This window comes from Typopeltis vanoorti, chromosome 25 (genome assembly GCF_054136105.1).
Source record: "Typopeltis vanoorti isolate ZY-2024b chromosome 25, IOZ_Tvanoo_1.0, whole genome shotgun sequence".
Lineage (NCBI taxonomy): Eukaryota > Metazoa > Arthropoda > Arachnida > Uropygi > Thelyphonidae > Typopeltis > Typopeltis vanoorti.
In genome coordinates, this window is record NC_143573.1 from 68,330,264 (window position 1) to 68,357,595 (window position 27,332).

The 27,332-nt window shown below is 36.5% G+C and overlaps 1 protein-coding gene across 1 annotated transcript in view; it reads right to left on the reverse strand.

Annotated features, from left to right (window-relative positions):
• The window catches only part of LOC150092820 (low-density lipoprotein receptor-related protein 4-like), a 1,164,745-nt gene that overhangs the window by 218,867 nt on the left and 918,546 nt on the right, over positions 1–27,332 (reverse strand). Inside the window, exons 25-26 of the mRNA XM_090414290.1 lie at positions 21,099–21,261; positions 8,267–8,489 (exon numbers count right to left, since the gene is read on the reverse strand). Coding sequence (XP_090270416.1) covers positions 8,267–8,489; positions 21,099–21,261 — 386 coding nt within the window. The remainder of the gene's footprint in view (positions 1–8,266; positions 8,490–21,098; positions 21,262–27,332) is intronic.

A 27,332-nucleotide genomic window follows, 5' to 3' on the forward strand; every position in this document is an offset into this window, starting at 1 on the left:
TATAAGGAGACAGGTGAAGAGAAGATGCATGAAGAATATCAGACACAGGCCAGAAGAGTGACTAGTGTGGTAAGGAAAGCGAAACTGGAATATGAGAGGAGATTGGCCCTAAGATCCAAAGAAAATCCTAGGGAATTTTTTAGCTATGTGGCCAGTAGGAGGAGAAATGACTGTGGAAGAATGATATTGTGGGATAAAAATGGGAATAGAGTGACTGATGCAGAGGACATAGTGGAATTGTTCAATGAACACTTTATTGGAGTATTTCATCCTAGAGATGTCAGTTTTAATGCTAGAGGGATAGGGCTGGTTCGAGGTTTAGAGGTACAGGAGGAGAGTGTGTTTCAGATACTGAGTACTCTGGATGTCAGTAAAGCTTTGGGATTGGATATTATTTCACCACGAGTTTTGAGAGAATGTGCTAGGGAACTGACAGTGCCTTTAACGTGGCTTTTCAATGAAAGTCTGGCTTCGGCAAAGGTGCCCAGGGAATGGAAGGAAGGTAAGACAGTGCCATTGCATAAAGGCGGTAGCAAACTGGAAGTGTCTAATTATAGACCAGTTTGTGTTTTATCAGTAGTTAGTAAGATCTTGGAGAAAGTAGTGAGGGACCGTATACCACATTGATGAGGGTAATGTTATCTGTGAGAGTCAACATGTGATTTGTGAAAGAGCACTCTTGTTTTAGCAATATGCTAGCCTTTTATAATAAAGTTACAAGAACATTAGATGAGGGAAAGGCATATACTGCCATTTTCTTAGACTTAGCGAAGGCATTTGACAGGGTGCCACATGATAAGCTGATATTTAAGTTGCAGCACATGGGTCTGAATGTCAGATTGGTCAACTGGATTCAGGATTGACTGTCTGATAGGTATCAGAGAGTTGTGTATGGTGGAGCAGTTTCAAGGAGGCAGAGGGTTACAAGTGGGGTCCCACAAGGCTCAGTACTAGGACCTATATTGTTTAACCTTTATATCAATGACATTGCCAGTGGAGATTGCAAGGGGATATTCAGTTTTTTGCGGATGATGCGAAGCTGGGAAGGATTATTAGTAATAGTGCAGATGTGGTAGCCCTGCAAGAGGATTTGAATAAGCTAGATAGATGGGCAAATGAATGGGGGTGTCAGTTTAATGCAGCAAAATGTAAGGGCTTGAGGTTTGGGAAACATCGATGGGATGCTGCATACTCTATGGGAGGAGTTATACTGGAGGAAGTAGGGGAGACAAGAGATCTGGGGTTGATGATTGATAGAAACCTGAAGTTTAGGGGACATATTGCAAAGGTGGTGAAGGTAACACAGAGGATTGCTGCTATTATGAGAAGGACACTGACCTGCAGAGATAAGAGGGTTATCATTCCGTTGTATAAGTCTCTGATCAGACCACACTTGGACTATTGTTCTCAGATTTGGTCCCCAGGATTTGAAGGGTATAAATTAACTGTGGAAAGGGTATAGAGAAGGATTACAAAGATGGTTTCAGGACTGTACAAGGATAGTTATGAGGACTGGCTGAGGGAATGTGGACTGCAGAGTTTGGTGGATAGAAGAAGGAGAGGTGATATGATTGAGACTTTTAAACTGTTAAGAGGTGGTTACATGGTTGACACTGGGGAGTTCTTTCGTTTGGTTGAACAGCAGGAGGGAGTGAAGACAAGAGGCCATCCCTGGAAGTTACGAAAGGAAACTGAGCAAGAGGGTGAGGAGTGGTTTCTTTGCGTGGAGGGTGGTTGAACCGTGGAATGCATTGCCTGATGGAGTGGTGAGAGCGAGAACGGTCAATGAGTTTAAGAAGTGGTATGAAAGGCTTTGTGTTTCCTAGGGGGGGGGGAACCTCCCCTCGATGAGTCTTGACAGACTTTATGTTCTTAGGAAAGACCTCCCACACTGAGTCTTTTGACTCCATGGAGGCCTGAATAATAATAATAATAATAATAATAATAATAATCTATAATGCCTTCTAAATAGCACATTCGTTTTCTTCCATCTAATCCTGTGTGAAGGTATATCCAACACTTAGTCTGCTAGTCCTGACTTGCCATAGTAATAGTAGCAAATATATTTTTTATGTTCTTCCAGGTGGATGTTAGTTGTTAGCGCTTCTCCAAGAACAAATCGCTACTACTCTCGCAGAGAGCTTAAGAAGATAAACAGCTCTATCACCGCTCTACAAGAAGAACTAATCAACATGTTAAATCCTGAAATGTGGACTGCCCTATATCACATTTCTGAAGTTGCAGCAAAAAAAGAATTCACAAAAGTTTAAAGCAGACACCTAAAGAAATATGAAATCTTACAACGGTGCCAACATACTACATAATAACTGCAACTTTGACAAGACTGCGTGGTCGTAAATTTATCATCTGAAATACTCACTGAAGAAACCAAGAACTCTCAGACTCAGGCATAACTATGCCATCACACCCAAACAAATTTCTAATTCCAAAATTAGAAATCATGAAGAAGCTAGAAACAGTGCATCTATGATCTTCCACTGGCAATGCCCAATAATGTGTGTTTAGATATAGCAAGCATCCTAAACAAGGCTAAACCACCAAAAAACAATATAAAAAGAAATAATTGCTCTAAAAAAGTGGTATACGAATAAAAATATTATTATTACAAAAGCCGATAAAGAAAATGCAACAGTTATCATGAATGAAGAAGATTATAACAGAAAAATGCAAGATCTCCTATGTGATGGTTCTATGTACTAAATTATAGAACGAAATCCCACTATGTCTGAAAGGAAAAAAGTCCGAAAATTACTGAAAACAGTGAATTCCTTGCCAAAAGAAATCATCAAAAAAAATAAAACCAGTTCATGTTAAACCACCCCCCTTATGTATGGATTACTAAAAATCCACAAACTTAATATCCTCCTATGCCCCATAGTCGATAGCATAGATAGTCCCTTATAAACTGGCCCAACAGTTACCAAGTCACTTGCCTCCCTTACTGGCAACTCTCCTACTTTTGTAAAAAACTCAGTCCATTTCAAAACACTAGTTGAAAATCACATTCTTAAAAATTCAGACATAATGGTTAGTTTTGATGTCACCTCTTTATTTCCAACGTACCACTGATAGACACCCTTGATTTGATCAAATCTAAATTTTCCCCTGATGGAACACTTTGATGAACACTATGATGGAACACATGGAACACTTTGAAAACAAAGTACTTACCACAACTACATACAAGTCACTAGTGTGGTTGCTATGTAGATGATGTGTTTGCCATTTGGCCCCACAAGACACTTTGGATGCATTTGTCATCTACTTCAATCAGCACCCCAAAATCCACTTCACAGTAGAAAAAGAATCAAATAACTGTTTACCATTTCTTGACACATTAGTCAGCCGACTTTCAGATGGATCACTATCTTTTTCAATTTATAGAAAGTCAACACACACAGGAAGATATCTACATAAACAATCACATTATCATCCAACTCAACACTATGGCATTTTAAAAACACTTACACACAGAGCCAGAGCTATGTGTTCTAACAACACAGCTCTGTCCACAGAACTCAAATATCTGCGCCATACGTTCTTGGCCAACAGCTACAATCCCTAAAAACAGATAAAATACTCCATAACCTCATTACCCCTCCATCCCCTAATACACAGGAACACAACATTGCCATTTCTATCTCCTATGTCAGAGATACATCAGAAAAGATAGCCAAAGTACTGATGAAACATGGCCTTTGCACCACATTCAAACCTCGTGTTAAATTAGCAACTCTGATCTGCTTACCTAAGGATACACTTTACCTTCTAGCAAACCCTGGAGTGTATGAAGTTTCCTGTGACTTGGCCTACTATGGACAAACAGGAAGATCAGTTAACATCCACCTGGAAGAACATAAAAAATATATTCACTTCTATTACTATGGCAATTCAGGACTAGTAGACCCCACATTGGATACCCTTCCACACAGGATTAGATGGAAGAAACCTAATGTGCTATTTAGAAGCCATTATAGATCTGAAAGATTATTTTTTGAGTCAGCCATGGCTTTGAAGAATTCTCCTAACCTAAACAAATATGGGTGCATTAATTTGAAAAAAATTTGGGAGACTGTTATTGTAAGAGCAACTTCCACATAGCTGTAATGTTTTTTTTACATCATAGAGGGTGCCAAAATAGGATTTCAGATCTTTTGTCTGTTACAATTGTATTGTTTCACTTACTCACTGTGGCGTATACTAACTGCATTGTGTTCTGATGATGCTGATTTGAAATTCAGCTAAATACAAGCAGTTAATAAAACATCTTTTGATAAAATTGTTTGGTGTTGTTAATACAGTTAAAAATAAGTAATGAATAACTGTCAACACCTAAGTTTATCTGTTAGATTGACAAATTAAAGTAATTATTCCTAACATTGTTGAAGTTTCCATAATTTACTGAAATGAAAGGGTTTTATAACTGTGAGTTATATGAGTAATGTAAACAGGAGGAAAAAAAAGAGGGATCTAAAGTTAGCAACAGTAATTAACTGTCAGAGACTTGTCTGAAATCTGAAAGGATGGATCTTTATAGGAACAAAGTTGAGGATTCTGGATGCAGTTGTTTTGCCAACAATGACTTATGGATGTGAGATTTGGAACCTAAAGAAGTTTGATAGGATAAGGAGATATGTTTTTGTGATGTGGTGTTACATAAGGGCTATTGAGGATATCATATACTGAAAGGTAGACAAATTAATAGATGCTAGAAATGATTGGTTGAACTTTAAGGCTCCTTAAGGAATTTGAGTCTGGATGGTTAGCCTAGTGGCTTTGCACTTCGCAACCATATGCCTTGGGAAGGAGTGTCCTAGGTTTGATTCCCGTCAATGATGTGAGGAGCGTAAGGATCTTCCTCAGCCATAGCCAAGTTAGCTGGTCTTGGGCGTGGACAGCAGGGTTTTTTTTTCCCACCAGTTTATCTGGGGTTTTTCATCCTGCAAGTAGGCAAACCGGCCCCATGAACACACAGGGTACAGTCATAGGATATAGTATGGTGAGGAAGACAATGGGAAATCATCTTGCTCATAGTCATTTCCTAGAGGGTGGCATGTATATAGCTGCCCCTAAACAGCCAAAAGGCTATAACTACCACCACCACCACCACAACAAGGATTTTGACAGAAGAAAGCTGAAATACTTTGAAGACATTGAAAGAATAGAAAGAGGACTGTTCAAAACAAAAATAAAAGATAATGTTCTTGGAAAAAAAGGAAATGATAGACCCTCAATGATATGGATGGTGTGTCTGAAGTAACTGATCTTCAGACAGTTTAAACATCCAGAAAAGCATACAACAGGGCCATGCCAGTCCTTGTCAGGTGGTCCTGTTGTATGCTTTTGGCATCTATGATGTACAATGAATAGACAGAGATGGAGGGGAATTTACAAGATAGATATGAGAGATTTTTCAACATATGTCAGGTGGATTAAGAACAGGCAGTTATTCTTGGAAAGTGAGTCATATTGCAGTCAAGTATGTTCCGGCTAGTTTTCTTTTTTTTTTTTTCCTCATACATCTAGAATCCAAAATGAATGAGGCAGGTAGAAGCAAGAACAGCTGTGAAGGACAGGAGCAGATGAAAAACCAGCATTGCAGCCTTATGTGCCAGTAGGCACAGAAAATATTTATGATATTGATGATGACAAGTGCTCATCAGTGAATACATTTATGGAGATAGAAGTTAGTATGGTTCTCCACACAGAATCCTAGAATGCCATGAAGTATCCAATTAATAATAATAATAATAATAATAATAATAATATATTATTATTATTATACTATTAACAAATAAATGGGATACATAAAATTATCTGTAAATAATAATTTAATAGTGCTTTTGTATGTACAGCAATCCCTTGATTAATGAACCCCCGATTAGTGCGAAATTTTTTTTTGATACCCAAATTTGATTAGTGCACCAATATACATCTTAAAAATAAATGTCACAGATTTTAAAAACTTTCGATCTATGCATTTTTTATGACTAACTATTTTAAAAAATCACTCACCAGGATGAAATAATTTAGTTACCGATTTGAAGCATTTTACAAAGTTATTTTTTAATGGCATACTACACTAATTCCATGTACACTATGTTCCAAATTTACCGCCAAAATTTATGTCGTGATTATTATTATTATTATTATTATTATTCAGGCCTCCAAGGAGTCAAAACACTCATCGAGGGAGGTCCTTCCTAAGACATAAAGTCTGTCAAGACTCATCGAGGGGAGTCCCCCTTAAGAAACACAAAGTCTATCATACCACTCTTTAAACTCACTGACCGTTCTCACTCCCACCACTCCATCAGGCAATGCATTCCATGGCTCAACCACCCTCCACACAAAGAAACCACTCCTTACCCTCTTGCTCACAGTTTCCTTTCGTAACTTCCAGGGATGGCCTCTTGTCATCACTCCTTCCCGCTGTTCAACCAAGCGAAAGAACTCCCCAGTGTCAACCCTGTAACCACCTCTCAACAGTTTAAAAGTCTCAATCATATCACCTCTCCTTCTTCTATCCACCAAACTCTGCAGTCCACATTCTCTCAGCCGATCCTCATAACTATCCTACAGTCCTGAAACCATCTTTGTCATCCGTCTTTGTATCCTTTCCACAGTTAATTTATCCCCTTCAAATCCTGGGGACCAAATCTGAGAACAATAGTCCAAGTGTGGTCTGATCAGAGACTTATACAACGGAATGATAACCCTCTTATCTCTGCAGGTCAGTGTCCTTCTCATAATAGCAGCAATCCTCTGTGTTACCTTCACCACAAAATGCTATGTAAAGCAGATTGCTGATCATATCTCATGCAATTGTTTTCCTTACTTTTTGATTTTAAATTATTTTCCTAACCTTTATTTTCATAACCATGAGTAAAAGAATTAGTGAGCAAAAAATAGAAGTGTTAAAATTATTCGAAAAGTAATCTGATTGGAGGAAAAATTTGAAATAATAAAGAAAGATAAACAAGGCGAATCCAGAGCAAAGATAGGACAAGAACACAAAAATGGATGAATCAACTGCTGAATACAAAGAGAAAGGTAATGCTGCTTCAAGTTCATCATGCATGCACTCAAAATCAAAGTACTATAATGATTGAATTAGAGAGACTTCTTTTTACATGGATCGAAGATTGTAACCAAAAACGGATCCTGCTAAACACTGGCCTTATTAAATCAAAAGTCTCTTTGTAACCTGGAAAAAAGGGCTATTGATGATGGAAAAGAAGAAGAATTCCATGTTGGTGCTGGGTGATTTGAGCGTTTCAAAAAGAGAAATAGCCTACATAATGTTCTAATCACAGGCGAAGCTGCAAGTGCAGATAAGGCGATATGCAGAGATTTGAAGAAACCTGTGTAAGAAAGGGGCTATTGTGATCGACACATATTTAATGTTGATGAAACCGGCCTTTTTTTTGGAAGTGAATGCCTTCCAAGACTTTTCTAGCCAAATCAGAGAAATCTCAGCCTGGTTATAAAGTCGCAAAGTCGAATGAATTTACTGCTAGCAATATGCGAGCTGTTTGGAAGCACATTCTTCCACATTGTGCAAATGATTTTAGAGGCTTTTCAAATGAATCTAAGTTAATTAAATCTCATTCTAAGAAGTTGAGTGATTCCGACCTACTAAATTTAGATGAACAGCGGGAAGATCCTGAAGAATATGAAGAAAATTTAATCACCAACAAGACCAAAGAGGTTTCACAGAAACAATTTGAAAATAGTTTTCGTACAATCGAAGTTTTTAAGCAGCAATGCTTAGAGACTGACCCTGGTAAAGAGAGAACCAGTAAAATTTGCAGAAGAGGCAATAGGGCCATTCTGTCAGTTGTATGAAAAAAAGAAACAGAATGCCTGCCAAACTATGTTATCTCAATTCTTTGTTAAGAAGCAGAATAATAAATTTATATTCTGAATATGTTTTATTGTCTTTCAGCTTCATGGTTTTCCTTGAACTAGGTCCTGAGACATACCCTAATTCTTTTATAAAATAAATTAAGGATCAAAAAAGAAATCCGAGGAACAAATCATATAGGTTATTATATTCGATTAGTGCATTTTTTGATTAATGCATCTGTTTTAAAGAACGCGTTAGGCGCATTAATCAAGGGATTGCTGTATAGATAAATAGCTGACTACAACAGTGATTTTGAACACTGGCAGAACTGTATACACTACAAATGTGTCTAGATGATATGCATAATAATACAGATAAAGAAAACAACAAACCTACCCACATCGTCCACTTGAATTGCATGGATATCCATAAGACCAGCAAGATTTCCACACACAGTTTCCATATTTTGGCCTGTTTCTCTGTTTGCTCTCTGTACTGCTCGCTTTTCCCAATCAGTCCAATATATAAAATCCCCTGCTACAGTCAAGCCATATGGATGAGGTACATCCTGCACTATGACTTTTCTGTTAGTGCCACCAAAATCTGCAGCCTCTATGACCTGAGAAATTGTATATATTATCCCCATGGTAAAAAACTTTTCATATATATATATATATATATATATATATAGATATATATATATTTTTATAAAGAATTGAATGACTAGAACCAAGATTTAAGTAAAAAGGTTTTAATATAAAAACACGACTAGTTTTGGCTTGTAACAGCCTTCATCAGGTGACATTATAAAAGAAAGAAAAAAGAAAAAACACTAAAACACTGAAGCTTAAATAAACTATGAACATCATAGAGAGTCTCTATACATAATTGACACTAAATTTTCCTCGTTATTGTTGTTAAATACAACCACAACGCTTTAGTACAATACAACCACAACACTAAATTTTCCTCGTTATTGTTGTTAAATACAACCACAACGCTTTAGTGTCAATTATGTATAGAGACTCTCTATGATGTTCATAGTTTATTTAAGCTTCAGTGTTTTAGTGTTTTTTCTTTTTTCTTTCTTTTATAATGTCACCTGATGAAGGCTGTTACAAGCCGAAACTAGTCGTGTTTTTATATTAAAACCTTTTTACTTAAATCTTGGTTCTAGTCATTCAATTCTTTATAAAAATAAGTATGTTAACAGAGTTAATGATCATTCTTTCATATATATATATATATATATATATATATATATATATATATATATGGGCTCAATAATTTTTAAATAATAATGATATAATATATAACAGTGATAAAATATATAACACTTTTATAATATAATCATCACAGGTAGTTATGGGTATCATAATCAACGAGATTGTGATAAGTGAATTAAATGAAATATTTTTATCTATGAATATTTGTTTTGCCTCATCAGCCTTTACTTGTCTTAATGTCAAACTAGACATATATAAGGCTGTGGGACTTGATAATATATCACTGCGTATTCTGAAGGAATGTGCCAGGGAACTGACACCGGCCTTGACATATTTTTTTAATAAGAGTCTTGCACTGGGTCAAGTTCCTAAGGAGTGCAAGGTTGTGCCACTTCATAAAGGAGGTGATAGAACTCAAGCATCAAACTATAGGCCTATCTGTGTATCAAGTGTTATAGTTAAGTTGTTGGAGAAGCTTGTGAGAACTAGGATCCAGAATTGGGTTGAAAACAATGGTATAATCTTTGATGGACAGCATGCATTTGTTAAAGGGAGGTCATGTTTTAGTAATCTACTTACTTATTACAATAAGGTGACTGCTTCCTTGGACAGAGAAGAAGGATACCAGTAATATACTTAGATTTCGCAAAGGCTTTTGATAGATTACCTCTTGATAAGTTGATAGTCAAACTAGAGCAGATGGGATTGGATATTAGATTGGTGCATTGGATTGGAGACTGGCTATCTGATAGGTATCAACAAGTTGTGTGTGGGGGAGCGATATCCAGGAAAAGGAACGTCACCAGTGGCGTACCTCTGGGATCTGTTTAAGGGCCATTAATGCTTAACTTGTATATTAAAGATATTGATGAAGATATTTAGTTGTTTACAGATAATGAGAAGTTGGGACGAATCATGAAGAGTAGAGAAGATGTTGTGCCACAACACCTTTGTAGGCAGGTGCATTGTCCTGATGAAAGATGATTTTTTTCTTCTACAAACCATTTCTTTTCTCATGAATTTTTTCATTTAGTCTGGTTAAAAGATCGGAATAATTTTTCCTCGTTATTGTTTTACCCTTTACAAGATAATTAATAAACAAAATGGCTTTAGCATCCCAAAACACCGATGCCATGGCCTTTCCTGCTGATGGAACCGACTTTGACTCCTTTATTAAAAGAAACACACATATTAACCACAGTGAAAATTATTTATTTGTAAATATTTCATCCTAGGTATCTTAGGACATCATCAGTACAGTAGTTTAAAACAATAATAGAAATAACATATAGTTAGGGCATGATTACAATAGAATTACAATTTTTTACTTCTGTAACACGTTATGCACGTTTAATGAGATTCTATTGTAATCATGCACCCTAACTGTATGTTATTCCAATTATTGTTTCAACTACTGTACTGATGATGTCCTAAGATACTTAGGATGAAATATTTACAATTAAATAATTTTAACTGTGGTTAATACGTGTGTTTCTTTTAATTATGATCGCACCACAGGTTTATTTATTTAAAAAAAATTGTCTTCTTTGGCGCTGAATAACCTGCTTCTATCCACTGTTTTGACTGCTGTTTGGATTCTGGTGTGTAATGGTGAATCCAAGTCTCATCCATAGTAATACATCAACACACAAAATCAGTTTTATTCTTGTTAAAACGCTTAAAGCACTGTTCAGAGATTTTCATGCGAGCGCGTTTTTGATCTGCTGTGAGCAAGCGCGGCAAAGCTTTTTCATTTGCAATTCTTCATGCAAAATGTATCCTACATGTTCTTTTGAAATGCCTATAGTCTCAGCAATTTCACACACTTTGACTTGCCTGTCATCCAATGCTATATCGTGCACTTGATCAATGATTTCTGGGTGTTGTTACACTTTTTGGACATCCTTCATGTGGATCATTTTCAAGGCTGGTACATCTACGTTTAAAGTCGACAGCCCATTTCTTAATTGTCTAAAAGGAAGGAGTAGTGTCTGTATCCCATTTCAAGGGATACAGATAACACTTTTGTTTCAGACAGCTGTATAAAACAAACTACTTGATAGAATGACTTGCAATTTCACATACATGCTTATGACCGATATACCAACTTAGAAAAAAAAATTGTGCCAATAGTGTTACCATCTATGGTCGAGGCCAAGAACTTTTCAGCCCACCCTCATAGTTTGATTAAATTAAATTTGCCAAGAAATTATATTCTTGTTTAATCCTTTATCAAAATGTAAGCAAACAAAGTTTGTATGTGAAGTATTTTCATGACTAGGCTACTGCATATAGAGGTGCTTTATGCACAAACTTTGTTTGCTTACATTTGGATCAAGGATTAAACATGAATATACTTTCTTGGCAGGTTTAATTTAAATTGTAATCAAGTGAAATAAAAACTTTCCACATAGTCTGATTGATTATAAACATCCTTCTATAATTATTCTTCCTTTTACTTGCCACAGCAAAAGAAATCTTTGGAATTTCCTTTGGCCTGCTTGACAGTTTCTCTCATCTACCAGCTTAATGATGCTGCTGGTTAATTTAATTCCCAAATGATTTATTATCCTGACTTTAGTTATGCAAGCTAATACTGCTACCATCAAACACCGTTTTACCATTTCACATGCTATTATCTTTCATCTGTAGTTTTTGATGCAATGGTTCTGCTCTATTTTCAGTAAACTTAAGTAAACGGTCACTTAAGATGTCTAAAACCATCATCAATTATTCCAATATATATAAATAAAAATAAACCTCCAGATCTCAAAAATCTGTTCATCCAATGTCCAACCTCAATTTTCACTTCCATAAATCATGGGATTCCAGCCAACATTGACACCAAAACCACTTAGGATGCTCATCAGAATATATCAGCAGAATAGCAAATACCATCAAATAAAATCATCAATGAACAGAAAGTTCTAAATAACTTGTTCCTGATGGTTCAGACTCTGATACTTGCTGCCAAGGATATAGATTTAAACAAATTCAAAACTTTAGGTTTACCAATTTGAGCCTCAAATTGTCACCTTTACTTTATCCTTTCTTTAAATTACTGTAAGTCCTGCCTGACAGGTCAACTAACCATGCTACAAAAAATGTTAATAAGTAGGATGCTGGGTTCCAACTTCAATGAGAATATGTATTTAGGATATCATCAATTCAGTTGCCATCTAGACTGCCTGGTATTTTTTTTTATGCACCAATCACTTAAACAGGAAACTCAACAGCATGACTGTTACTTCTGTTTATTATAATACTCTCACTTAGAGGCTGGCCTGTTACTGCAGATAGAGATCAGAATTCAATAGAACCTCAACATGGAAGCTAAAATGATGCGTGTAATACTTCATTATTTTAATAAATTTTAATTTATTAAAATTAAATTTATTTTTATTTATTTTATTTTAAATTTATTAAAATTAAAAAATATATCAATATTATTATTATTATTAAGAGAGACCTCCAGAGAGTCAGAGACTTATTGAGGGAGGCCACATACTACACACACCAGCTATCATACTTATTCTTGAATTCATTCGCACTGCTTGCACTCACAACATCCAATGGCAATCCATTCCAATCATGCACCACCCTCTGAGAGAAAAATCTAGCCTTCACACCCTTCTTGGTGGCCTTCATTCTCAGCTTCCAAGGATGCCCACCCTCCATAAATTGAAAAATTCCATCAACTGAAATCCTGTATGACCCTTTCAGAAGTTTGTAAGTCTCAATCATATCACCTCTCTTTCTCCTGTTTGCTAGTGTCTGCAGTCTACAAATTCTCAATCTGTCTTCATAATCAGTATTCCACAATCCTGATATCATTTTAAACACTCTCCTTTGTACTCTCTCCAATATATCAGAATCACAACAGAAACCAGACCTGTGCACAATAGTCCAAGTGTGATCTTATCAAGGCCTTGTAAAGAGGCAAAATAACATCCTTATCTTTACATGTGAATGTTTGTTTCAGCATTGCGATTATCTTTTGAGTTGTATTTGCAATCTTTGCCACATGGTCCCTAAACTTCAACTTCCTATCTATTAACACTCCAAGATCCCTAGTCTCATCAGTTTCTTCTAGCCTAATCCCACCAATATCTAATCACGCCGAAGTGAATGACTTTACATTTACTGACAACACCCATTTTCCAATGCCCACAATTCCAGCCTATTCAAATCATTCTGCAAAGACTGCATATCAGCAGCATTCCTGATTACCTTACCTATCTTTGCATCATCAGCAAATAACTGTATGTCGCTTGTCAAATCCTTCCCAATATCATTAATGTACAGACTGAATAACTGTGGACCAAGCACTGATCTTTATGGTACACCACTTGTTACCTTAAACCTTGCAGATTCAGATCTCCCATATACCACTTTTTGATATCTGTCAGTCAGCCATCATCTTATCCATGCTAATATTGTATAACCCAAACCCATTTTCTCCAATTTATGCAGCAGTCTGCCATGCTGTATTCTGTCAAAAGCCTTAGCAAAATCCAAAAGTATCATGGTGTATCTATTCCCCTCATCCAGTTCAATGATAACATTGTTATAGAATGTGAGTAAGTTGCTAAAACATGACCTTCCCTTAGTAAACCCATGTTGTTCATTGGAAAGTAGAGATTCACTCAACCCATTTCTGAATGCGGGTCCTAACCAATTTTTCCAAAATTTTCACCACCACTCCTGAGATACTAATTGGTCGATAGTTGGATACATCAGTCTTTGCACCACCCTTGTGCAATGGAATTACCATACATTCCTTCCATTCCTGCGGAATCTTCCCTGTTCTGAGACTCGTATTAAACATCCAGGTCGAAAGAATGGCCAGTTGAGTTGAACACTCTTTTAGCACACGTGCTGATATTCCATCAGTCCCTACTGCTGAATTCTCATTCAGTTTGTGCAACAGCTATAATACCGCGGTCTCACACAACTGCGTTTCTTTATCTAGTGAAGAGGTAACAGTGAGCTCAATGCTACGTTCACCGGGTTCATAGCTTTTAACGAATGGGTACTCATTAAATGAACAACTTCTTCTGCATCTGTAACCCTCACACCATCTGGATTTAGAACAGTTATTCTTTCATATTCATTCTTTCTTTTACTTGCAGCATATCGATAGAATCCTTGTGGGTTGTCTTTAGCTCACAGAGTCAGTTTCTTTTCATAATCAGACTTTGCTTTCCGTACAACAGTTGTGACTATTCTAGCCTGCTGCTTATAACGTTCATAACGGACGTCATCCTTATGCAAACGGTATTCCTTCCACATCGTCCTTTTCTTACAAATCTCTTGCTTAATAAGATTACACATCCATTTGACTCCTACTCTATTTATTCTTTGAACTCTCAGAACACAATCTGATATCGCATCATTTAAGTATTGTTTAAATGCTTCCCATGCACTGTCGATATTCTTTCCATCCAGCAACCAATCCCATTCCACTGAACTCAGTATACTCCTCAGTTGGTCATAATTTCCTGCTTTGTAGTTCAGTATGTAACCTTTTCTGAATGGAACATTCATAAACTTAGTCACTTCCCAATGAGTACCGCATGATTACTGTCACCAGCTGAAGGCTGAATAATTACGTCTTTAGCTGAAATGCCCTCTGACACTATAATCAACTCTAACACTCTTTGACCTCAAGTTCCTTCTGTCACATGCTGCTTGAGGAAGTTGTCCCGCAACAGCTCAATAAATGCATTTTCATTCTTCTCATGAGATTCTACTGCTACCCCAATCAATATTTGGATAATTAGTCTCCCCTTATGATTACTCTTTTCGCGCTCACCTTTTCTATTTGGTGATGCATTTCTTCATCACCAGCTACTGATCCACCAGGTCTGTAACAACACCCCACTATGTAATTTGTCTTGTTAGATTCCCCCCCTCACACCAGATGGTTTCAAACTCAATGCCACATGAAATATTGTTAGTAGTATTACTACAGTCATAGGTCTCAACTCTAACTGGATTTAAGTCATCTGATATCATTAGCAGCACACCCCCTCCTCTCCTATCCATTCTATCCTTCCTAAAAATATTGTACCCATGACACTCGATACCAGTTAGTAGGTCTGATTCTGTTAGCCAGGTCTCATTAATTCCTACAATCTGAGGTTGCAACGTATTGACTAAGGCAACGAAATCTACCCCTTTGTTTCTGATACTCCTAGCATTCGTGTACAGACATAATAATCTACTTGTATGTTCTTTTGTATACTCTTGTTTGCAGTCTGCCTGACACAGTTGGACAACTTGCAGATCTCTATTCTTCTCTAATGCCTTACACACGTGGACATCTTTGTACACATATGATGGGTCAGAAATGGACGAACACAAACCCAAAATCGTTCTCGCCTCATCAACATTTCCATGACAAAGACCATTCCCGTCATTAACACAGTTATATACCATTGTTGATCTTACACTCACATTCACACCATTCCTCCCTTTATAATTTAGTTTCCCTGACTCTCTGTGTTAGGTCTCATACCAGTTATTAGTTTTTCCAGGCTCCTGATACCAAATGCATTCAGGTGTAGGCCATCCCTCTTATACAAATCTAATCTTCCCTCAAACTCACTCCACACATCCAAAAACTCACATCCGTTCCTTCTACATAGCCTATGCATCAAATTGTTTGCCATCATAGCCCTTCTTTTTAATTCATTTTTATCATAGCGAGATAAAATACTAACGATTTTCACTTTCTCACTTTTTACTCTCACTGCTTCCAGCAACCCTTTCATGTCCTCTCTCATACTGAACTTATTGCCAGTTAAATCGTTCATACCTACTACAACTATGATTTTGTTTACTTTTCTTTTCTGTTTTTGAATTATTATTATTACAATAAAATTAGTTTAATCCTTTATCCAAGTGTGAGCAAACAAAGTTTGCGCCTGAAGTATCTTCAGGACTAGGGTAAAGTCATACAACACCAGGGCAACTCGTTGCAAAGGTGGAGAAAGCTACCAACACTCCTAACTCAGTATCTCCTATAATGCAAAACACATCTCCTTGCGGATATGTCTAATGTTATGCATTAAAGGAAGGGCCACTACCCAGACTAGTTTCGACCTTTATTGAGGTCTCTTCAGTGGGAGCCAGGCCCTAGTGGAAATACCAGGCAGAAGCATTAGCAGGTCATCTCTACCTATAGGAGTTGCCAAATGGTGTGCCACCCTTTTTTAATAAATTACTCTGGATTTAGAGAAAGATGTTGAAAGTTTATTTTTTCACTTGGTTAGAGTATAATAAAATTAGTTTAATCCTTTATCCAAGTGTGAGCAAACAAAGTTTGCGCCTGAAGTATCTTCAGGACTAGGGTAAAGTCATACAACACCAGGGCAACTCGTTGCAAAGGTGGAGAAAGCTACCAACACTCCTAACTCAGTATCTCCTATAATGCAAAACACATCTCCTTGCGGATATGTCTAATGTTATGCATTAAAGGAAGGGCCACTACCCAGACTAGTTTCGACCTTTATTGAGGTCTCTTCAGTGGGAGCCAGGCCCTAGTGGAAATACCAGGCAGAAGCATTAGCAGGTCGTTTTTAGGAAACACAAAGTTTACCATACCACTCCTTGAACCATACTTGCATTATATTTTTAATTTTTGCTCCAGGAAAACTTGATGTTATAACTCTCATCTATAGCATGTTTTATTATAAAGTCACCATACCAAATAACTTTTCTTTTTACTAACAATGTCACTTACCTGATTTTTGTTATTTCCTGACTTATCTGTTACCTTGCGTTGTTGTTTCTTATTTTCCTGTTGATTTTTCTTTTTCTCCCTATGCTCATTTAAACGTCTCTCAACTTTTTGCAATTCCCGCTTTGTCTCTCTGATGATCTGCTTCAATTTCACTATTTTGGTGGTTAATTCATTTTCGTTAACCTCCTCCATGTGCACAATAACCTCGTTGGCAGGGCTAACCTTCTTGTTCTTGCCTGCAGTGTTTTTTTAGCATTATCTTTCTTGCCCTTTTTTTTTTTGCTGCCATTTTAAATGTATACTAAATATTAAAATATCTTAATAAAAATATATTATAAAATACTAAATACACTATAAAACACTAAAATCTACACTAGTATACTACAAAACACTAATTTTCTAAGGGAAAACACAATAAAAACAGACAAAAATCACCAACTTTACAGGAGCACTAAATTCGCCGATCAACCACTATGTACCTCGATAGTATAATCTGCAAATTTTTCACAGTTGATCACATTGTTGATCTTACACTCACATTCACACCATTCCTCCCTTTATAATTTAGTTTCCCTGACTCTCTGTGTTAGATCTCATACCAGTTATTAGTTTTTCCCATTACAGCCCATTCAGATATTCTGACAGCAGATAATTATTATTATAAACATTTGATATCCATGGAGTCAAAGGACTATATATTGAAAAATACAATAGTGAATACGGCACTGGGCTGGGATGGTATGTCTGCTTGTGTGCTATGAGAATGCGCAAGTGAACTGGTAGTGCCTCTGATGAAGGTGTTTAATATCAGTCTCAGCTCTGGCAAGGTTCCAAGGAAGTGGAAAGAGAGTAAGATAGTTTCATTACATAAAGCTGATTTCAAGACAGAAGTAGCAAATTACAGACCAGTTAAAATCTCTGGAGTGGTGGTCAAATTATTGGAAAAGTTGGTTAAAAGTAAAATTCAGGAATGGGTGGATAGGAATATGACACTTTATAGGGGACAGCATAGCTATGTAAAAGGTAGGACCTGCCTCAGTAATTTATTCACATTTTATAATAAGGTGAAAGCAGAACTGCATAAAGGAAATGGCTGCTCAATGACAATGCTGGACTTTGCAAAGGCATTTGACAGAATACTGCATGGAAAACATGGTGGCATGGATGGGGGGGGGGGCTGATAGACAGACATCAGGGGGTGGTGTATGGCAGAGTGGAATCAAAGCAAATGAGGACAAGTAGTGGAGTGCCCCAGAGCTTTGTACTAGGACTACTATTCTTAATTTGCATATCAATGATATAGCAGAAGATTTGAAGAGGACTTTCAGTTGTTTGCCGATGATGCAAAATCTAGGGCAAGCAATAGTTGATAAAGGTGATGTAGATATTTTACAAGATAATTTAAATAAATTGTCAGTGTGGGCAGAGGACAATGTTTGTCAATTCAATGTTGTAAAATGTAAGGTAATGTACTTCAGTATAAAAAGATTAAATACTTCTTATCATATTGATGGTACTATTTTACAGGAAATTAATGACGCTAGGGATCTGGGGTGATGGTGGATAGAGATTTGAAATTCAGAGGACATATCGCAAGAGTTAGCAAAATAGCTCAGAAGATTACTTAGATGCTGAAGAACACACTGACAAGTAAAGAGAGGAAGGTTATCCCTCTTTATAAGACTATGATACTACTATGTAAAGATTTGGTCACCTGCATTTCTTGGGGATTGGGAGGTGGTAAAGAGGATTCAGAGCCAAGTAACCAAGCTGGTAACAGATCTGTGGAATATTCCCAATGAGGATAAATTGGAGGTGTGTGGATTGCAGAGTTTAACTGAGAGGTAGAAGAGAGGGGATATGATAGAAACTTCTAGGATACTAAAGAGATTCTATAAGATTGGCAAAGAAATTTTTCAATACATGGGGAGTAGGGGGGGGGGTCAAGCTTGAAAACTGTCTAACAGTTAGGTTAATAAGGGTATGCAGACCAGTTTCTTTACTTGGAGAGTGGTGAATGAGTGAAATGGATTGCAGAGGAGGTGGTTATGAGCACCCCAATAGTGAAAAGGTTGAAAGAAATGTATGATAGTTTTTGTGTTAATGGATAAAGTGGGTCTCCAGTGAAGAGTCTTCTGACAGTATGGAGTGCCTATATAATAATAATAATAACTTCTGTCTACCATAAGCCAACTTTTACAGGTTGCTATATTCCTAATGCATCTGTTCACCATCCATCCATCTCAAAAGTACATTACTGTAAAGTACAGTGCAGTTATTAATGGAGCCTATGCAATTCAACTACCTGCCTCCTAGTTAATGGGTTCCTATTCGTTCTGGTCAAAATTCAAAAAGAAGTTAAGCAAGGTTCCTCTCTTAGTCCATTAATCTTTGCATTGGTTCTTGAACCTTTCTTGAAGGAAGTCAACAATACACGGGAAGTGAGAGGAAGAATAGTTCCTTCAACTATGAAGGAAAATAAGATATTAATATATGCCACCAATGTAGTAGGCCCTTTGAGGGATAATGATTCTATATACATTTTTTTGGCTTGGAATAATTCAGTAAAATCAGTGGATTAACTGCTAATGCAGACAAGACAAATTAAAAGTTAAAAGGTTTTGTAAAGTGGGATCTTGAAAGCATTCCTTTTGCACTAATAATAATATTATTATTTTTTGTAACCTCCATTGAGTCAAACAGACTCATCATGGGAGGCCCACTCAACCAGCGTTCACAATGTATTTCACTCTCCAGCAACTCTCCACACAAAAAATCTACTCCTCACACCCTTCTTAACCACATCTTTATACAGCTTCTAGGGATGGCCTCTTGTTTTTCCCATCTTAACATCCACTCTTTTTATAATTCCTCCTGTATTAATCTAATAGTATCTCTTAACTAACTTGAGGGTTTCTATCATATCTCCTCTTTTCCTCCTATCCACCAACCTCTGTAATCCACATTCCCTCAAACGCTCATCATAACCAACACTAGAGTCTTGATATCACTTTTGTCATTCATTTTCTGGATCCTCTGTAGTGTTTCCACATCACAATGAAAACTAGATGACTACATATAAGCACAATAGTCCATATGTGGTCTGATGCCTTATATACAGGTGCCACCACCTCCTTATCCCCACATGTTGATGTACTTTTTATCATAGCAGCAATACAATGTGCCCTCGGAATTTCAGTCCACTGTCTACCATCACCCAAGATCCTGAATCTCATCCACTTCGTGAAGTACAGCTGCACCAATACAGTAGGCAGCCTTATATCTCTGTATCCCAAAGTGCAACATCTTGCATTTACCAACATTAAAACTGAAACTCCACTCATTTGTCCAAGCTAAAAGTCTATTCAAATCTTCCTGTAGAGAATTAACATTAGCACTTCTGATAATTCTACCTAACTTTGCATCATCAGCAAACATTTGGAGATCCCCAGTCAATCAACATGGAATATCATTAACAAATACAGTAGGGCCCAAGAACAGAATGCTGAGGCATGCCACTGGTCACTTTCCTTTTTGAAGACACAGCGCCATCATACAGAACTTGCTGGAATCATTCAGAGAGCCAATCTCTGATCCAAGTAACCAATATACGATTTATTCATATCCTTTGCAGCTTGTACACCAATTTGGTACTCTATCCAATATAATTATCTGTTAAATGCATGTGTTCTGCAGTCATTTTTACAAGAGGAAAAATGCAGGTTACTGAGATAAAAAAAAAAAAAAAAACCCTGCCACCTGTAAGACACCAAATAACTCACCTAAAGATCGTGCAAGCTAGATGGATTTTTCTAATGGCAAATGTCACGTTGTCCTCATAACTGCACAATGGAGGTACCTTCAGAATTAGACTAAAGTTGATATTTTCTTGCAGTAATGGAAGGCAATGCACATACCTATATACTTTGTGGGATGGATGCTTTCAATTATGGTAGATGACTGAGACAACTTGAAATCAACTATGATTTCAAGTTGTTTTGAAAGAAGATAGTTTCAAGAAAGATAGTCGATTTCACCATGGTGAAATCAACTATCTTCAGTATGCAAAATGCACATCTGAGTACAAACATGAGTAAATATGGGTCAAGACTACAAATATAATTAATAGCCAGGGTATAACAAATTTAGGTATTTTTGCTCAACTTTAATATTAACAGCATTATACAAAGTACATCAATATGTATATTAAACTTCTACTGCATGTATACATATATTTGAATATGATGTCACTTACATGAGTTCTAGCATCTGCCCAGACTAATTTCAAACTTGACCTATCTATAGTTAATCCATTCGGCCAACCTAGATTATCTCCAATGATAGTCTTTCTGTTTTGACCATCTAAGTCTGCTCTTTCTATTCTTGGTTGGTTTCCCCAGTCTGCCCAGTACATAAATCTAGAAAAAAAATGGAGGAAAAAAAAAAAACTTCAAATATTAATGATCTTCACAGTTCATCATTTCCATTTATGGATACCCCATATATCCACAATTTTAGTTTTTTCTATAATGAACTAACCATACATGCAAATTAAGTAAGGAAAAACTAAGGTGTTTCTTATGAAAACACTTATTTACATAACAAATATCTCATTATATCACCAAGGTGAACACACAACAAATATGCATAAAGCAAGAATTGAAATGAAAACAAATTTTACAAAGAACGTTCTTTCTTCACTGACATCAGCAATACATTATTAGGAAAAATTCAGACTCAGTCAAAAGAACATAAGGTTAATTACTTAAATGTATAACTAAATAGAAATAATCCATAAAAATCATCTCTCTCTCTCTCTCTCTCTCTCTCTGTGTGTCTAAACCCAACATGTGCATAAGAAATACAGTAAAAATAAATGTAAAAAAAAAAAAAAAAAAACTCACTTAAGAGATACATGCTAGTATTTTCCAAGTCACTACTTTCCAATTGTCATTATTATTCTACAGGCAACTCCAAGGAGTCAAGGGCTACTCAATCAAGAGAGGATAGCCCTTTGAAGATCATACAAATTTATATCATATCACTTCTCCTCTCTACCGTCTATTGCACAGATTTTGCAGATCATATTTCTTCAACCTGTCTTCATATGCAAAATTCCACAAGCAAGAGATCGATTTTCTTACCTGCCATAATTGTTTGTTCATCTTTTAGGATTTTATGGCACAAGGACAGCTGCATCATAAAAGTAAGCATCATAGTAGTAAAGATCCTAGCAGTATATAAGGTAAAATTAACTTGATAAGTAAACAAAAGCAAAAAATGGTATAGAATCAGAATGTGTAAAAAAGGTAGGTGTAAAAAAGTGAACAAAACATGTATAAAAAAAGTGCATAAAGACATGTGTAAAATGCTCTGTGCAAATGAAGTGTAAAAAAAAGTTAATGAAACAGGTAAAAATGGCCAAGTATTAACAACCTATATACAAAAACATTGTATAACTAAAAATAATGCCAACAATCTATATATGCTGAAAAATGTTGATTTTTCTATAAGAATTTAAAACAAAAGAGTCACTTGGTGAGTCTGATAAAATCTGTTTGAGTATACAGGACTGAACTCATTGATGAAATGAGGACAGACAGTTAAAATGTGACTAATGGTTAGTCCAGTACCACAGAACATATACACAAGCATGTTATCACATCTCAATAGACAGAAGTGAGTGAGATGATTATGACCTATGCATAGCTGAGTAAGAATAACTTCCTCTTTACAGACCTTGAACAGACTAGACCGCCTCAATTTAATTACATGCTTGATTTGATAGAGCTTATTATTGGTCTCTCTATTCCATGATGACTGCCACTGAGATAAACCATTTGGTCTTATGATCTGCCTGTAATTGGTATAAAGTACAGGCATATGATGGAAGCTTGAGAAATGAGATAAACCTAGCTGCAGCCTGTTTTGTTTTTCTTTAATCCCAATATAGCATGGGATTTAGCAAAGGCAGCATCCATAACTGAGAGAAAACATGCTTGATACAGTGTGACACCTTTTCACTACTTTTACTACTTATACAGGAAGTGTATAAGGTTATAAATGTTTATGCTCCATCCAATGAATAGTTAGACAAAAATTCTTCCAGGAATTGGAGTCATATTTATACAGAGCCAACTACATCATAGCAGCTAGAGACTAGAATTGCACTGAAAGCCCTGCATTAGACAAAACAGGAGGAAACCCCCAGAAGTGGAAAAGTGAGATATGCACAGTCAAAAATGTCTCGATAATGCTTAACTAATAGACATATGAAGGATTCACAATCCTAATCTCCAGGCGTAGACGTACATGAATCAAGGTATTGGTACCCATTGTTATAAATGTTGGTTCCTGTTCCTTTTTATTGTTATGTTCTAAGATGTCATTATTTAGGTAGGGGACATTTCTTTTTGATTCCTCTTTATATGTTCTATCGATACTCAAACTATCTATCAATTCTGTGGCCGTCACTTAGATTGCTCCCGTGTGCGAAAGCTCCCGAATTCGATAAACAAAGAAACTGACCCTGGATTGAGCCAATTCCTTTATTTGAAAATCTGGAGCTATCTCCTCATTGGGTCCTGGAAAATTTCTTTGTTAATGCTGCGCCATCCAGAACCCTTAGATTAGAAAAAGCTTCTTAATCAAGGAGTGAACTCTCAGGGCGACACACGGTTATACAATCTATATAATAAGTTACCAAGTTAACTAAATCCCTTATTTTAAATTCTCATTGCAGTCGTGGTCTTCCCCAGTTAGCTAGTTCCACTTAGGTTCTACTTGATGAGTGGTGCATTGGATGCATTCATCAGGCAATTTGTTAGGTGAAAGAAAAAGGGTTTATTCATCAAACTATCACAATACAAATTTACAAGACTGGTCATATAACTAAAGTAAATCTTTCTTCTAAGTTAACAGATTTAACTATACATCACTTCAGTATTCCTAGTTGAATTCTACCACGAGACAATATTAATTATGAATCAATTCAATGATCTCTAACAATTGGATCTACAATTTCTCTCAATGCTTAACTTATCAAACTTCAAGCATTACTAAACTATAACATACTACATACAAATTAACACCACACTATATCAGGCTAAGCTCTAAAGTCCTGTTTCATATCTTATATAGGTCCCACTAATGAATAATTTTGCACATTATTACACACAAAGTTCTTTTATACACACAAAGGAAACTAAAAGATTCGTACGTTACCGGGACCTTTGGACTTTATCGGGTCTATCTCTCGATCCATGCAATTCTTTCCCCAGATCATTCCTTCTTCTTCACAGATGTTTTTTTTTTTTTTTTTTTTTTTGGGCCAGCCTGGAACACACAATCATGAATTATCCTCTCCAATGTAGATGAGAACAGCTCTGCTTAAGTTGGTCCACGTGGTCTAGCATGACGATCAGCTTGCGTCTCCTGCTTTACTGATGAAATGCCCGCACTTGGCTCGTTACTCGGCCATGTAACTGTGTCTAGACATCGTTCTGTTGACTGCTCTAACATATTCATCTCAGGGAATTACTTGAGCTTGGCCCCTCGAGTGACCTGCGCCAAAGCTGAGAGAGAAGAAAAAAGCCTAGGAGAGATAGCAAGCTAGCGGCGTCAAGCTTTTTATATCGTACCTTGAGTGGCGCTCTTACAGCATCATACCTTTCTGCTCGGCACTACTCCTTTGTACGCAGTTCCAGTACTTCTCCTCGCGTCTCCCGGGAAACTCCTGCATGTAACTTACTCCGTGCGTACGTGACTGCTGTGGGGCATGTTACTAATCTGAGTGTCTCGTTTGCGAACTTTGAACTCGCTTTTACATACTAACATAATTCTCATCAAATTTTCTTCCATTGTTAAATTTATAAGAACAGGCAATATTTTCTTACATAGAATAGTCCAACATGAAAAGCGTTTATTTAAAATTTTTCAAGCAACTAACATCTCTACTTATATACAAGTATTTCTCTCACTGTTTTGATGCTTGTAAAATCCTGAATGAAACATTTCACAACTAAATCTTTTCATTCAAGATTTAACACCATCTTAATTTAATTTATATCTCTTCCTTTATAAATAGGATAATTCAGATAAAACATCTTGACATCAACATGTCAGATCACAATCCAGTTCTACTCAAGTTTGACTGCATGGAACAAGTGGAGATAAGTTCTGGACCTTGGAAAATTTCACTAAATTTCCCATTGATCTTTCAACCAAACACTAGATCATCTGTTCAGACTGGAATAAACTGGAATGTTACCTGGAACTGGGATATGTAGTTAAAATTCAAACAAGCAGTAAAACAGAATATAGTTGAATGGGGAAATGACCAGGCTTTGCTCAAAAGAAAAACCGTTGAAAGACATATAAACAGAGAAGCTGGTTCATAGCAAACAATGCAATGGTATAGAATGCAGCAACATCATTAGAAATATTAACATAAAGATAGAAGTGGAAAGGCAGAAATGACTGGAAGAAAGGAATTTTAAAATAAGAATACAGCAGCACTTAGCAGATTGCCCTTCAGCTGCATTCATCAATAGACAGTTTGCCAAATTCTGTGAAGAAAGGACTATCACCCAAATCTGCATTGATGGTGAAGAAATGTCCACCACCATCCATGCATCCTTGACTCCTTTCAAAAACACTATAAAAATCTCTTTGTAGTACAGTGGTAAATTTTAACTCTTGAAAGAATGAATGGTTTTCTTGTTCATATCCAAGGCAGACTCAACTGACCCATTATAACATCTGAAGAATGCAAGACAAAAATATCCCCAGGACCAAATGGACTAGGGAATGAACTTAATTGTGAGGCATGGGAAGATAATCTTCTAATTCTAGTTATACTGTTTAATTCTTTTCTCCCTACAGGAAATATATCAAGTGAATTTGTAGTAAGTCATACCATCCTCATTTCAAAACCTAAGAGAGATCATACCATAATCAACAGCTGGAGGCATATTTGTTTATCTAATACTGATCACAAGATATTTTTCCACATTATCGCTAACATACTGAAAGATGTAGGAATGAAATACATAATTAAAAGCATACAGGTGTATGGAGTTCCAGGCTAATAGAACTGAATCTGTTTTTGCTACATGATCAATTCCTCTGCCTTGTTAATATTATTTATCATTATTATTATCTGAGACCTCCAGGGAGTTAAGGACTCATTGAGGGAGGCTGTAAATTACCCAACCCAGCCATCATACCTTCCCTTAAATTCATTTACACTAGATGCACTCACTACCCCTAAGGGCAAATTATTCCACTCACTCACTGCTCTCTGAGAGAAAAACCTAGCTCTTACCTCTTTCTTGCCTGAGAACAACCTTAACTTCCATGGATGCCCCCATGTTCTCTCCCCGCTTTCCATATAACAAAAAACTTCATCATTTGAAATGCTATAACACCCATTCAAAAGTTTATAGACCTCTATCATATCACCCCTCTTTCTCCTATTAACCAGAGTCTGTAATCCACATACTTGCAATCTGTCCTCATAATCTAAATCCCATAATCCGGACATAATCTTTGTAACTCTTCTTTGCACCCTTTCCACAGCTTCTTTATCCCCTTGAAACCCGGGAGACCAAATCTGTGCACAGTAATCCAAGTAGTCTTATCAAAGCCTTATAAAGAGGCAATATTACTTCCTTATATGTCAAGGTTCACTTCAGCATAGAAATTATCCTCTGAGTTGTATTTGCAACTTTTGCTATGTGACCTTTGAACTTTAAATTCTTATCCACCAATACACCAAGATCCCTTGCCTCTTCAGTTTCTTGTGGCATAACCCTGCTAATATAATATGCCACTGGATCTCTAATCATGCCAAAGTGCATAACTTTACACCTACTAACATTAAACTGAGAGCCATTTTCGTTTGCCCTGATTTCCAGTCTATTCAAATCATTTTGTAATTGCTGAATATCAGTAGCATCCCTGATTGCCCTGCCTATCTTTGTATCATTAGCAAACAATTGCAAATCTGATGATAGACCCTGCTTGAAGTCATTAATGTATAGATTGAACAATAATGGCCCAAGGACTGAACCCTGAGGTACACCACTGGTTACCTTAAATCTGGTAGATTCACACCCACTGTATACCACTTTTTGATATCTGTCTGTTAATCATCCCCTGATCCAAGTCAATAGATTATATTCCAATCCCATATTCTCCAGTTTACGCAACAGCCTATCGTGTGGTATCCTATCAAATGCCTTAGAAAAATCCAACGTTATCATAGTGTATCCATTCCCTTTATCCAACTAGGCCATAACATTGTTATAAAATATGAGCAAATTGCTAAAACATGACCTTCCTTTAGTAAATCCATGCTGTTCCCTGCAGAGTATAGAATGATTCTCTACCCATTTCTGTATGCGAGTTCTTACTAACTTCTCTAAAATCTTCACTACCACACCAGAAATACTAATAGGCCAGTAGTTAGACACATCAGTTTTTGCAC